This window comes from Asterias amurensis, chromosome 6, assembly GCF_032118995.1.
Source record: "Asterias amurensis chromosome 6, ASM3211899v1".
Lineage (NCBI taxonomy): Eukaryota > Metazoa > Echinodermata > Asteroidea > Forcipulatida > Asteriidae > Asterias > Asterias amurensis.
The window spans coordinates 22,635,063-22,647,912 of record NC_092653.1 but is presented as its reverse complement, the minus strand read 5'-3'; the positions used below and the strand labels follow the sequence as shown (position 1 = coordinate 22,647,912).

At 39.1% G+C, this 12,850-nt stretch overlaps 1 protein-coding gene across 2 annotated transcripts in view; it reads left to right on the top strand.

Moving 5' to 3' along the window:
* Window positions 1–3,887: 3,887 nt before the first annotated feature.
* LOC139939195 (sodium- and chloride-dependent GABA transporter ine-like) overlaps window positions 3,888–12,850 on the top strand; it is a 52,294-nt gene continuing 43,331 nt past the window's right edge. Inside the window, exons 1-3 of one of the 2 annotated variants that reach the window (XM_071934979.1) lie at window positions 3,888–4,085; window positions 7,926–8,167; window positions 9,121–9,255. In XM_071934979.1, coding sequence (XP_071791080.1) covers window positions 4,009–4,085; window positions 7,926–8,167; window positions 9,121–9,255 — 454 coding nt within the window. In that variant the 5' untranslated portion in view covers window positions 3,888–4,008. Of the gene's footprint in view, window positions 4,086–7,603; window positions 7,815–7,925; window positions 8,168–9,120; window positions 9,256–12,850 lie in introns of those variants that run through there. The other variant, XM_071934980.1, reaches the window with a different exon arrangement.

Here is a 12,850-nt window from a genome sequence, read left to right as displayed (position 1 = left end):
AGAGTCAGGGTGCAAATCAGAAGCCATTCAATCTGTACTGTTGTATAATCAGGGATCTCACCCAAGTTTACCCTGGGTAGTGGCAGGAGTGGGATCTCCTCACTGCTTCTCACAGTTACCCTCAAACTAAGATATTACAAAAAAAAATAGAAAGCAGGGATCTCACCCAAGTTTACCCTGGGTAGTGGCAGGAGTGGGATCTCGCAACTGTTTCTCACAGGCACCCTCAAACAGAGATATTACAAACAAACAGTAAGCAGGGATCTCACCCAAGTTTACCCTGGGTAGTGGCAGGAGTGGGATCTCCTAACTGTTTCTCACAGGCACCCTGGAACAGAGTTATTACACAAATAGTAAACAAGGATCTCACCTAAGTTTACCTTGGGTAGTGGCAGGAGTGGGATCTCCCAACTTTCTCATATGCACCTTCAGACAGAGATATTACAAAAAAAATTAGTAAACGGAGATCTCACCCAAGTTTACCCTGGGTACAGTGGCAGGAGTGGGATCTCCCAACTGTTTCTCACATGCACTCTCGAGCAGAGATATTACAAAAAATAGTAAGACAGCCAACATTAGGGCTAGAGGCTCAGTTGGTAGATCGCTTGCTGCATTCATTCATAGGTCGCAGGTTCAAATCCCACTCTAGTCAATTTTCATTATTCAACACATTTCTAAATGGCTCTCTAAGCTTCTACTGAGTAATAACAAGCAATTCCTTGATGTCGAGGAAGATGTTCTTTAGGGTTGAGGTAGCTGGTGCCTAAGGTGACTCCGTCGATGACCCAAAAGTCCGATCCGTGAGCCACATTCTCTCAGGAAAAAAAATTCCTGTGACTAGAGTGGTGTCATTTAGTTTTTTAAAATAACAGATGAAGCTCATTGGTTGTGCTGGAGTTGAATTAGGTCTTCTTCATTCTGATTCATTAAACCATGTGCCTATAATTTTTTACCGATGCAACACTCTAGTAGAAGTCAGGGTTTAGTAAGGAATGTATTTACACTCTATAGTCAGTATTACTCCATGTGTGAATATTCAATTAATGGGAAGATAATTCCAACTATTGTACAGTTGTAGATTAGAATAAGGTTTTTGTAAGTCAGTTGTTTGTAGTTGCCTATACTTGCCTAGTAGATGTTTTTTAACTGCTGATGAAGACCATTACTCGATACTTTTTTTGGAAAAATTCCTGCCTCGAAATTTCACTCCTTATTGTTAAACCATGAAGAAATTATTTCTCTATCATTTTTTGTTTCGCCTGAAATAACTAAATAAAGATAAGAAATGGTTGTTTTGTGAGAAAATATATATATTACATCTTTTATGTAGAAGAAAAATATACATAAATCATCAATTTGTTTTAAGACATGTAGTTCCCTGAGCTGTGTTATAAAACTCAAAGGACGTGGCTTGTTAGTTTAATGAGATGTTGTGATTTGGTGCAGTGTTGGGACCCTGCCTTGCTCTACAACAAATATAATCTTAATAGTCAAAGACACACAACGGGGCCTGACTATTCAGACTCAAAATGCCAGGCGGACCTTCCATTGCAAAACAGCATAACTCAAACATATTTCTTTTTTGAAAAGCAAATAAATAAATAAACTGTTTTGCCTTAAACATTTGATGAAAGTAGAAGAGGCTGAGATAGGATATGTTATATTCACATCCATACATAGTATACCTTTGAAAATTTGAAATAGAAAAATCAACCTCAATTTATCAAGAAATGATCTTATACTTATGTGAGACCAAAACGGCTGTTTTGCCTTTGAAGGCTGCAGGGATTTGTATGCAAATATAAGTAGGTGTTATGTGTACTTTTGGTGGACGTCACAAGATCGAGTCTTTGATAAGCATATCAATCACCAATATCTATAGATGCCTTGCACGTACGCATTTATTTATTGTTATAAGTTTTTACAACCAGTTTTACCATGGTGACATTGGAACACTGATACCATTCAGGGTTGCATAAGTCTATTGACTACCGTGCGTGTTGACAAACCCTTGATTTGCGGAATCGCACCACAGCACCAACATGTGTGTTTTTGTTGATGTGGGCAGATAAATAAATTGCAGGTTTATGTTTGCAATATTATAATAACATCTGAGTTTTTGTGTTCCAGTTACAATTATTATTGGTTTGCTATGACCTTGACAATCCCTGCAGGAAACTGTAGGCCTCCCTTCTTCACCAATCCTTCCATCAACAGAAATGCTTTTCATGTAGAAATCCTCCCAAGTAATCTGCTGCTGTTCACTTAGGCTACAGCTCAAAAGCTGGCATACTTTTCATGTTATAATCATTATTACTAAACATATGGCTCATTTCTTGTTGAAATGAAAGGCATTTTTTGTGTGAAAAGAAAGGATTGTAGAAGCTTAAAGACATTATACACTAGTATTGGTAATTGTCAAACACCAGTCTTCTCACTTGGTGTATCTCCACAATACATAAAATAACAAACCTATGGAAATTTGAGCTCAATTGGTCGTCGAAGTTGAGATAACTATGAAAGAAAAAACACCCTTGTCACACATAGTTGTGTGCTTTCAGATGCTTGATTTCGGGACCTCGAAATCTAAATCTAAGGTCTCGAAATCAAATTACTTTCTCGAAAACTACGTCACTTCAGAGGGAGCTGTTTTTCACAAAGTTTTTATACTATCAACCTCTCCCCATTACTCGTAATCAAGAAAGGTTTTATGATAATAATTATTTTGAGTAATTACCAATAGTGTGCACTGCCTCTAAGAATTTATTTGAATCATGGTGTTGATCGAACGTCGATAACAAAGCGCTTATTATACAAACTAACAATTCCCCAAAAAGCTGGCATAAGTTTTGTGTTACATTTTACCAAAGTGTAACGCTCATTTATTGTTGAAAGGCATTGTTCTTATGATAAAAATTGATAAAAGAACCTTGAGACTTTGCAAACACATTGAGAAAATATTCTATTATTTTTTATGTATGATTTTATTTTCTTCTCCCCCCCCCCTTTTTTTTTTTAAATGCAAATAGCTGACCTGGCGCTCAGTGCAAAGTTACACAAACAAATTGTGCTGAATCATCATTCAAAAAACTGCTGTCTTTTTATATTATCCCTTAAACAAACAACAAACAGAGTTTTATGTAAGAAAAGTTCCACTGTGTAATTATTTAAAGATCATATTATCAACCCTGGATCTTATCAAAAGTTTGAACAATCCTGTATGACTTCCTAAAAAATAACTTATAGTAACCGAACTTTTAGGAGGGCATGTTTAACCAAGATATTTAGAGCATGCCACGATAGTGTGTAGACTTTATAAATGATAATATAATTTGCTGTATGGTTCAAAAGTTTACAGCATTCATACACAAAATATGCTCCTCTGGGTTTTTTTCTTTCTACTTTTCAACGCGGCGCATTCTATTTTTGAGGCAGGGGTGTCTGTTTAAATTGAGTTTGTGATTGATAGGATGTGATCATGATCATCGGGGCCCAATTTCATAGAGCTGCTAAGCACCAAAATTTGCTTGGCAAGAAATTTCTTCCTTCATAAAAACAAGATTATCGACTAAATTTACATTTGTTGCATTATTGCTCGTTACTGGTATTCAGCTGTTGTTTGCTTATCCTGAAAATCACGTGGAAATTTGGCCGGTAATCCTGTTTTTATCATGGAAGAAATTTCATGCTTAGCAAATTTTTGTGTTTAGCAGCTCTATGAAATTGGGCCCTGGGGTTTTTCCCCTCCAAAATCCCCATGTAGTCCCTTTAAGCACCCTTTGAACACGAAGCGTAATCGTGAAAGGGCAAAGTTCATCTCAACCCTCGTAAAAACACTGCCCCTCATATACCAATAGAGTCTGTCCTTACTATATTATACGATCTACCTGACGTTCTTACCTCACGACTAATCACAGCTCTGGGGCTAGTTTATTCCAAGGCTCCGTAGAGTTCGGTTCAACAGTTAGTGGGTATTCGTCGATTTTCACTAAAGGACTGAAAAGGATCATGTCTGGAATTGCTAAAGGGAATGGTACCGTAACAGGAACCAGCAATGGAGGTTTTGATGTAAATCCAGAAAACGGGTAAGTCTAAAGATGTAGGCTAACATTGATTTCCAAATCTTAAAGGCAGTGGACACTATTGGTAATTACTCAAAATAATTTTTGCCATAAAACCTTACTTGGTAATTAGTAATGGGGAGAGGTTGATAGTATAAAACATTGTGAGAAACGGCTCCCTCTGAAGTGACGTAGTTTTGGAGAAAGAAATAATTTTCCACGAATTTGATTTCGAGACCTCAAGTTTAGAACTTGAGGTCTCGAAATCAAGCATCTGTAAGCACACAACTTCGTGTGACAAGGTTGTTTTTTTCTTGCATAGTTATCTCGCAACTCCGACGGCCGATCGAGCTCAAAATGTTCACAGGTTTGTTATTTTATGCATATGTTGAGATACACCAACTGAGAAGACTGGTCTTTGGCAATTACCAATAGTGTCCATTGTCTTTAAATGATTCGTTCTTTAAAGAATTTTCAACTACGAAAAAGAGCACACTTTGAAGTTTTTATCTCAAGTTCGATCGACATAATTGTTTTCTTCTTCTAAGAATGGCAGTTTGGGGAGTTTGGTTTGGCAGTTTCGCTTCAAAACAGTTAAAATAGGCCTACACAATAATATAAATTATGTCTATATGACGCTGACACTCTCATTGCACAGACCATTGTCCGGACAATGTCTGGCAAAAATTTGTAAAAAAGTTATGTCCGATCCATTGTGCACAACGGACCATAATTAAGTCTGACCCACTGTGTCGACTAACCATTACCCCTAACGTTTCTGACAAACCACCGTGTCCGAGCCGTTGTAATTGTGTTCGACATGCCGTTACGTCCAACCCATTGTTTCAGACAAACCAAGTCTGAGCCTTTGTACATTGTGTCGACACACCATTATTGCTGTACCATTGTGACAAACAATATCTGACCATGTGTCCGACAAACAATTATTTTCTGACTCTTCGTCATTGTGTCGACAAACCTAATGTGTCGGACAATCACTGGTCTGAGCTTTTGTTCAATTGTGTCGACACACTATTATTGCTGTACCATTGTGTCCAACAAACCTGTGTATTTCTGACCCAAAAGTCCGACAATCCTTTTGTTTGTGCCTTGAACCATTCGACAAACCCGTTCATGTCCGACCCATTGTGTCGGCTTCAACAAACCGTTATATGCCTAGTTCTTTATCTTTATCTTGATTAGATAATTGAGAAGCTACGACTGGAGCAAAACTCAATGCGAGATTAGAGATTGAGATGGGATCGGTCAGCAGATTAGTTCATGGAATTATAGGGATGTTGAACCCATTGTGCCCGACAAACCAGGGTCCAATTTCATAGAGCAACTGAAGCAGCTAAGCGCAACAAAGTTGTGCTCACCAGAATAATGTTACCGGCAAAACTACAATTTGTGACTGATATCCAATTTATTTCTGCTTAGAAACATTTAAAGCAATATTTTCTGCTTATAAGCAGTTCTACGAAATTGGGCCCTTGTCTGACAGTATGGTCTAATCATAAGATACATGGGAGATTCACGAGGGTTTACACATAGGCCCTACGGCACAAAGTCACACTTTGTTTTTGAAATCGAGAAGAGACGAAACCCACACTGAGCTAAGAGACCCAGCCCGTCGCTGCAACTAGACACGTCATACGTTTCGATACCTCTGTGTTCCGACACACTTAATAAATTGTTCTAACCCTAACGCTACCCCAAACTTAGTTCTATAATTGTAATCTAAGTTACGAGGTGATTTCGGAACCGGGTTTTCGGAAAACATCAGGGGATTCGGGATTTGTAATCGGCTATAATTAGGAGGATCCTCCAAAACCCATAGCCCATCCCTCAGGGCATCGTCAGGTCAGTCATGACCCCGTCAGCAGTCCGGCCGAGCTTGAACGAACTTAGACGGCTAAATAGACAATGTACAGGCCTAAAAAACTTCTATAATTAATTCCACCATTCCGCCATGTTAATTCGAAACATCACCTTAACTTCAACCCTGGATAAAAAGGAAACTCGCGAGGGACCTTACTCTATTACTGACATCTTCTTCAGTTGTATAAGACATGCAGACGACATTAACTATTTTTATTTGGAAGCTGTCAATTTATCACTAATGTCACAGGCCAAGGTGGCTGCTCCATTTCGATTGAAAATAAATAAGATGTTGTAGCTTTTTCATTACCATTGTTTGGTTCCAGGGCTGAATAGTACGCCAACCTGGAACATGATTTGAATTCACTGAAAAGGGAACATGAAGGTTTTGTAAACTTGTAGAATCGTGGGAACTCTTTTTATGTAGGCTAAACAAATAATCATACTTGTGTTTAGGCGTAATATTTTATTGGGTTATGATGTCTCACAGGGTCATGATCGGTGACCTTTAGGCCTACCGCATGCTGCTTTTGTCTCAATTCAAAACGTACATCCAGTACGTGATTGGTGGCAGACAGGACCCTAGACTGGGTACACGAGTCCATGGACTGAAGGATCTCAGTGGGGAATGGCACGCATACGTGTTTTCTGTTACAAAAGAACAGGCGGAAACTACACAACACAAGAGGGCGAGTATCCGAGCCCTGGGGGTGAACCACACAACAGGCTACCATGCGCCACCATAAGGCCCTCATCACAATCTTTCGAGTCATAGCGTTTGTGTTGGTATGTAACTGACAGATTGTGCTATGAATCCGGGGGTTCGGTGCTTTAGTTTTTGAGAAGCTTGATTAAAACTGCCCTATTTGCCATTGAGGCTCCACAAAAATTGGAAGCACATCGGGGAAATGAGCACATCTGACGTTTGGGTCCAGTTATGTTTAATTGGTTTTCAAGAAGCGGCTGAGAGACTTCAACTTATTAATTTTTGAGTAAAGCATTATTGCTATGGGAGTGAGTGTGCAGTGCAACCGTGTTCATGATCTTGTATCAAAATGCAAGTCGTCTCACACATGGGCCTACAGCTCGAAACACTATGCGGATGTGCAAATAATTGGGTCGTCATCAGGGAGGGGAGGTGGATGTGCCCCAACCAAACGCTCCATTGACATTGGAGAGGAATTTTTTTCAATGCCCTTCTCTAGCTCCCGTTCTAATCAGTTTCTGCTGGCTGGGGCATGACAGAGCAGGGGTCTAAACTTAAGTTCAGGATGATGCAACTAATTGCACACAACTTACGTGCTTCCATTCTAATGCATCTGAACCTGCGCACGCACTTACACTCCCATTATCTAGATTCCTCTCTTCCTTTCAATAATGATTGTTCCAGGAGATTATAATCATTATTTGCATAACCACATAGGCCCACACGATGTTCGGAAAGATTCCATGCTGGGTCGGATGTTGGGTCCGTTAATGGTTCCCCTTCACACGTCGAGTGGTAAATAGTTCCCCCACACAAAAAAAATTAACCGTTAATAAAAGGCTATAGCGCCCTCTATTGTTAAGCCAATTTTTGGTCTGCGGCGGATCCTCGGTTTTATTTGTTGTATGCAGCGCGGGTTTGGATTAAAATCATGATCAAACACACAAATTGTGCCAAGTCATTGAACCATTAGTATGAACTTTGGGAGGTGGAGTAGTTTAGCGTCGGAAGTTCAGGCGCGTGTGAAGGACTATACTGTGAAAGACGGTATAATATTAGTTCAGCCAGCAAGCAGCAGCAACATCAACACACAGAGATTTGGCAATCTCCAACAAGCTCGACACATTACGATCGCACTGTCCAGCGGTGGTCCAGCAGTTTTAGAGGTAAAATTCCTTACGTCCACCAGTCGGTATTGTGCGTGGATAGTTCTTGCCTTTTGTTTTGTTTTAATCTCCTTGGACATCGTTTTTACATTGTGTCCTTTCTCATTCCAGCGTCAATATGCAGGATCACAGTGATATAAAATTCACAGCTCTCGAACTGGATGGCGATCCTGGAAAGCACGAGAAGGTGGGAAACGGCACGTCCGCTCCCGTGACCCATGCCGTTGTTGGAGGCGCAGAGCCCCGGGACCGTTGGGGACGGAAAGCCGAGTTTGTTTTAGCTTGCGTCGGTTATGCCGTCGGACTGGGAAATGTCTGGAGGTTCCCGTACTTGTGCTTCTCTAGCGGTGGAGGTAAATTTTGCTTTTCAAGTGTTTGGGTACTTTTTGTAGGACACGAAACACAATAATTACTAGATAAAACAAAAAACAATAATATTTAATAAGTTAATAAGATAGATGTGTTAAATTGCATCGGGGATAATTCATATATTATTTATTGGTCTTGGTTTTTCCTACATGGTTTTCAAGTGTGTGTAATAATAACAATAATAATAACCGTAATCATCACGCGCCTTTTGCCAAAGGATACAAAGCACCAGGTATTATTACTGCAAGGAGGGGGGCGAATTTTTTGATATACATTGTTATGTAAGACCTAATCCTTAAAAGCCATTATACACTTTCGGTACAGAATTTTTATTTTTTTTAATCACAGATTTACAAATAATTTAGGGTTTACAGAAGGTAATGATGGTAAAAGACTTCTCTTGAAATATTACTCCATGAAATGCTTTACTTTTTGAGAAAACATTAAAACAATTTTCAATTCTCTACTACGAGAATTATGGAATTATAGTAAACACATGTCATGACACGGTGAAACTTGTGAAAACAAGGTAGGGTTTTCCCGTTAGTTTCTCCCGACTCCGATGACCGATTGAGCCTAAATTTCCACAGGTTAGCTATTTTTTATATAAGTTGTGGCCTTGGATATTACTGTTTACCGAAAGTGTCCAATGGCTCTAAAGCATTCACTATTGTGATTAATTGAACTTTTCATATTTTTTTTCCTGATGTTTACTTTGTTTACTGTATTGATATAAACAAATAACATTATTTTACAAGATTACCTTTTTATGGGGGAAAAAAAAAAGTATAATTATTTAAAACATTTAATAATCATTTGTGTTTTTGTGAGTGGAATAGGGAGAAATACTGCACTTTTGCGTCCCATATCCAACCTTATTAACGTTATTTTGAATTGCAATGTTTTTACTCATCTATGCATGATTGCTTGTTCCTAGGTGCGTTTCTGATCCCGTACTTCATCATGTTGATTCTGTGTGGAATCCCTCTGTTAGTCATGGAGTTTGGTTTGGGTCAATACGTCCGGGCTGGTCCAGTTAAAGCATTCAAGTTGATTTGCCCAATCTTCAAAGGTGAGTTTTTGTTTAATCCATCACAGCAAATAGCCATGGTCACACTGTCACAGGGTCATTTCCAAGTTAGTCAATCCCGAGGAATATTGTGTTGGAATGTTATTGTTAACCCCTCTGGCGCTCTGGCCCTCCATGGTTTTCCACTTTAAGGCAGTGGACACTATTGGTAATTAAGTAATTAATAATTATCAGCATAAAACCTCACTTGGTAACGATTAATGGGGAGAGGTTGATAGTATAAAACATTGTGAGAAACGGCTTCCTCTGAAGTGACGTAGTTTTCGAGAAAGAAGTAATTTTCCACGAATTAGATTTCGAGACCTCGAGTTTAGAATTTTAGGTCTCGAAATCAAGCATCTGAAAGCACACAACGTCGTGTGACAGTGGTGTTTTTTCTTTCATAGTTATCTCGCAACTCCAACAACCAATCAAGCTCAAATTTTCACAGGTTTGTTATTTTATGCATATGTTGAGATACACCAAGTGAGAAGACTGGTCTTTGACAATTACCAATAGTGTCGAGTGTCTCGAAGTTTCTGGTACCGTTGATTGTTTTTATGAAGGCCCTGATGTACAGTACAGCGTATACAATAAAAATAGGGAAAATGGTTTTGTTTTTTAGATAAGAACAGTAACGCTCTCTCACAATCAACATGCTGAGCTTAATAACTGATGCTGAAATGCACAGCTCACTAGCCAGTGCCCATTCTCAATTCTTCGAGTTGCATATACTTCAAAGCACAACAAATCACTATTCCTAAGCACAGAACAATACTGCTGACCAGACTATAAGGCTACCAATGACATATTATAACTACCACTTTCTCACCAGTCCAAAATGCTGGTTTTCAGTTTGTTTTTAATAGCAGAAAGTTTTTGCCACTATTTTCTGCTTTAATAGTATTGACCCCTTGCACGCGCGTCACACACGGCGACTGATCCGCGCTCACCATGTTGGTGGGCAAGTTAGGTTTACGTACTATTAATACCGCGTCGCCTAAAACGCGCACTTTCACTGCATAATGCACATCATAGAGTTATAAAAACGTACTGTGAAATTGCCCACCAGTATAGCGCATTCAAGATTTTTTTGATGATGACTTCAGGTGAAATGGGTCAATACATGTAGGCTGCCTGACAATAATTGGGCCCTGGGTGGATTTTACAAAGAGTTAAGACTAGTCTTATCTGGAGTTAGGAATTCCTCCCAACTTACATTATTTCCTAGGACTAGTCCTAACTCTTTATGAAATCAACCCCAGGGTTGAAAAAGAAAGTGCAAGGTCAGCGTGTAATGTCATGATTGTGTAAGGTCATACTTTGTAAACGCTTCATGGGTGATGAGTTTCCTGTTAAAAGTCATTTGAATGGTGCAGCACACCTTCTGTTATTCCTTAGTTTTAGAACTGTAGAAAATGAGACTTTGTTGTGTTTTTAATGCTTTGTGAACAGTACTGAATGGTGAAGCTTTATAGTCAGTTGTGCTGTTCAGAGTTTCCCATGGCTGCCCAAGTGGTAAAAAGTCAAAATTTACCACAGCTGCAAAGGTCCATGAATACAGTGCTCACACAAACACAACCAAGCTTGTAATGTACACCTGCAACCTTGGGCCTCCTATTGTCCCTCTTTTGTTTATACTCTTACCCTTTAACAACTGCTTCCATAAGTTTTGTAGGCACACGTTTTCCAACTGTGGACCTTTCCCAAACCTTGGACCCTATTTTCCTATTTTGTTATAGTGTACAATGTGTATGTACCCGGTTTGAAAGTGCCTTCTCACATTGATTCCTTCTGCACATTCCAATTGTGATTTTTTTTTCATGCATGGTTGGGTTCAAGGACAAGGTCATAAATCATAAATGACAACAAAAACCAAGAAACAACATCTTAAAATTTGATTAGGGTTTCGTTTTTGATTTTTGGGGTTGAACACATTTTTGGGGTTTCGTTTTTGGCAACAGAATGAGTGAAGGGGACCATGTATTGTTTGCATGAGTATGAGTGAGGAAAGAACTGTTACCATTCACTATCATTCACAGCAGGGTTTGCTGCAGAGACCCAGTTTTGGCAACCCACATAGTTTGTTTGTCTTGTCCATTTACAAATTATGCGTTTTACAAACTTTATAGAACTAACGGGAACACAAACCCCGACGAGTATTACATACATTACAGATCTATACATTCCACTTAAAAAATGTTTACTACTGTACATGTACATTCAAAAACTGCTTGAAGTACAGGCCTTGGGATTTGGGGCATTGCATGGTGTGTGGTATCGATTTATTTGGTTGGCGGTAACACCATGTGTGTGTCTACTTGCCAGGTAGAGTTTGTTCTGAGAGGACTGTCTTGCATATATTCTACTACAGCGGAGTACATTTTCTGATTTCCGCGAGAGTTCTTCCTTCTAAAAAGACCTAATGTACCCTGGGCAGAAGTCGTAGGCCTGTTATTCTGGGTAGTCACAAGGATCACACTATACTTAAATGGGACTAATAATGGAGGTTAGGCCCTATACAATCCAAAATGCTTTATTTATGCCAGTTTTGAGGCTCACGGCAGCAACGAAAGAATTACCCTGGTTATTTGGTCCCCAGTGACTGCATTCTAATCCCAGCTCCTGACGGACCAATGAGAGAACCATGGAGTTGCCCTCACAGGTATCCATTCAACCCTGACTGAAGACTGTGCTAACAAAAGTGTCATGGTTGAAATTCAAAAACCCACACTCCAATGGCTTTGCCAACAAAACTTATGTCGGCCATGACAAGCTTGAACATTGTTGATGATAATTCTTTCAGCAGTCATGATATTCTTCATACTTTAGGCTGATGTTTCTGGGGTATTTTTTTGCCCAATTGGATAATTCTGACAAATTTTGATTAAATACCCTGAAGCACATATTATGATTAAAGGCAGTGGACACTATTGGTAATTACTCAAAATAATTATTAGCATCAAACCTTTCTTGGTGACAAGTAATAGGGAGAGGTTGATTGTATAAAACATTGTGGGAAACGGCACCCTCTGAAGTGCCATAGATTCCGAGAAAGAAGTAATTTTCCACGAATTTGATTTCGAGACCTCGGATTTAGAACTTGAGGTCTCGAAATCAACCATATCTAAACGCACACACCTTCGTGTGACAAGGGTGTTTGTTTTTTCATTCATATCTCGCAAGTTCGATGACCAATTGAGCTCAAATTTTCACAGGTTTGTTATTTTATGCATATGTTGAGATACACCAAGATAGAAGACTAATCTTTGACAATTACCAATAGTGTCCACTGCCTTTAAGTAGGTCAGGCCCAGGTGCTCAAACAAATTTCCAACTTTTTTTGAAGGACCATTACCAAGTCCATGTCTGTTAGTGTTAGTGTTATGTGTTAAAAATTCCTCATTTTATTTTTTATTGTAATGTACATTATTTTTTATAATAAAATCCTCCAAAATTATGTTGCTATTTGTCCCACAATACTGTATACACAACATTACATAAATAATATCGATAACTCCCATGCAGTTAATCTAACTTATTGCCTCCGTGGCCCTGGGGTGGATTTCACAAAGAGTTAAGACTAGTCTTATCTTGA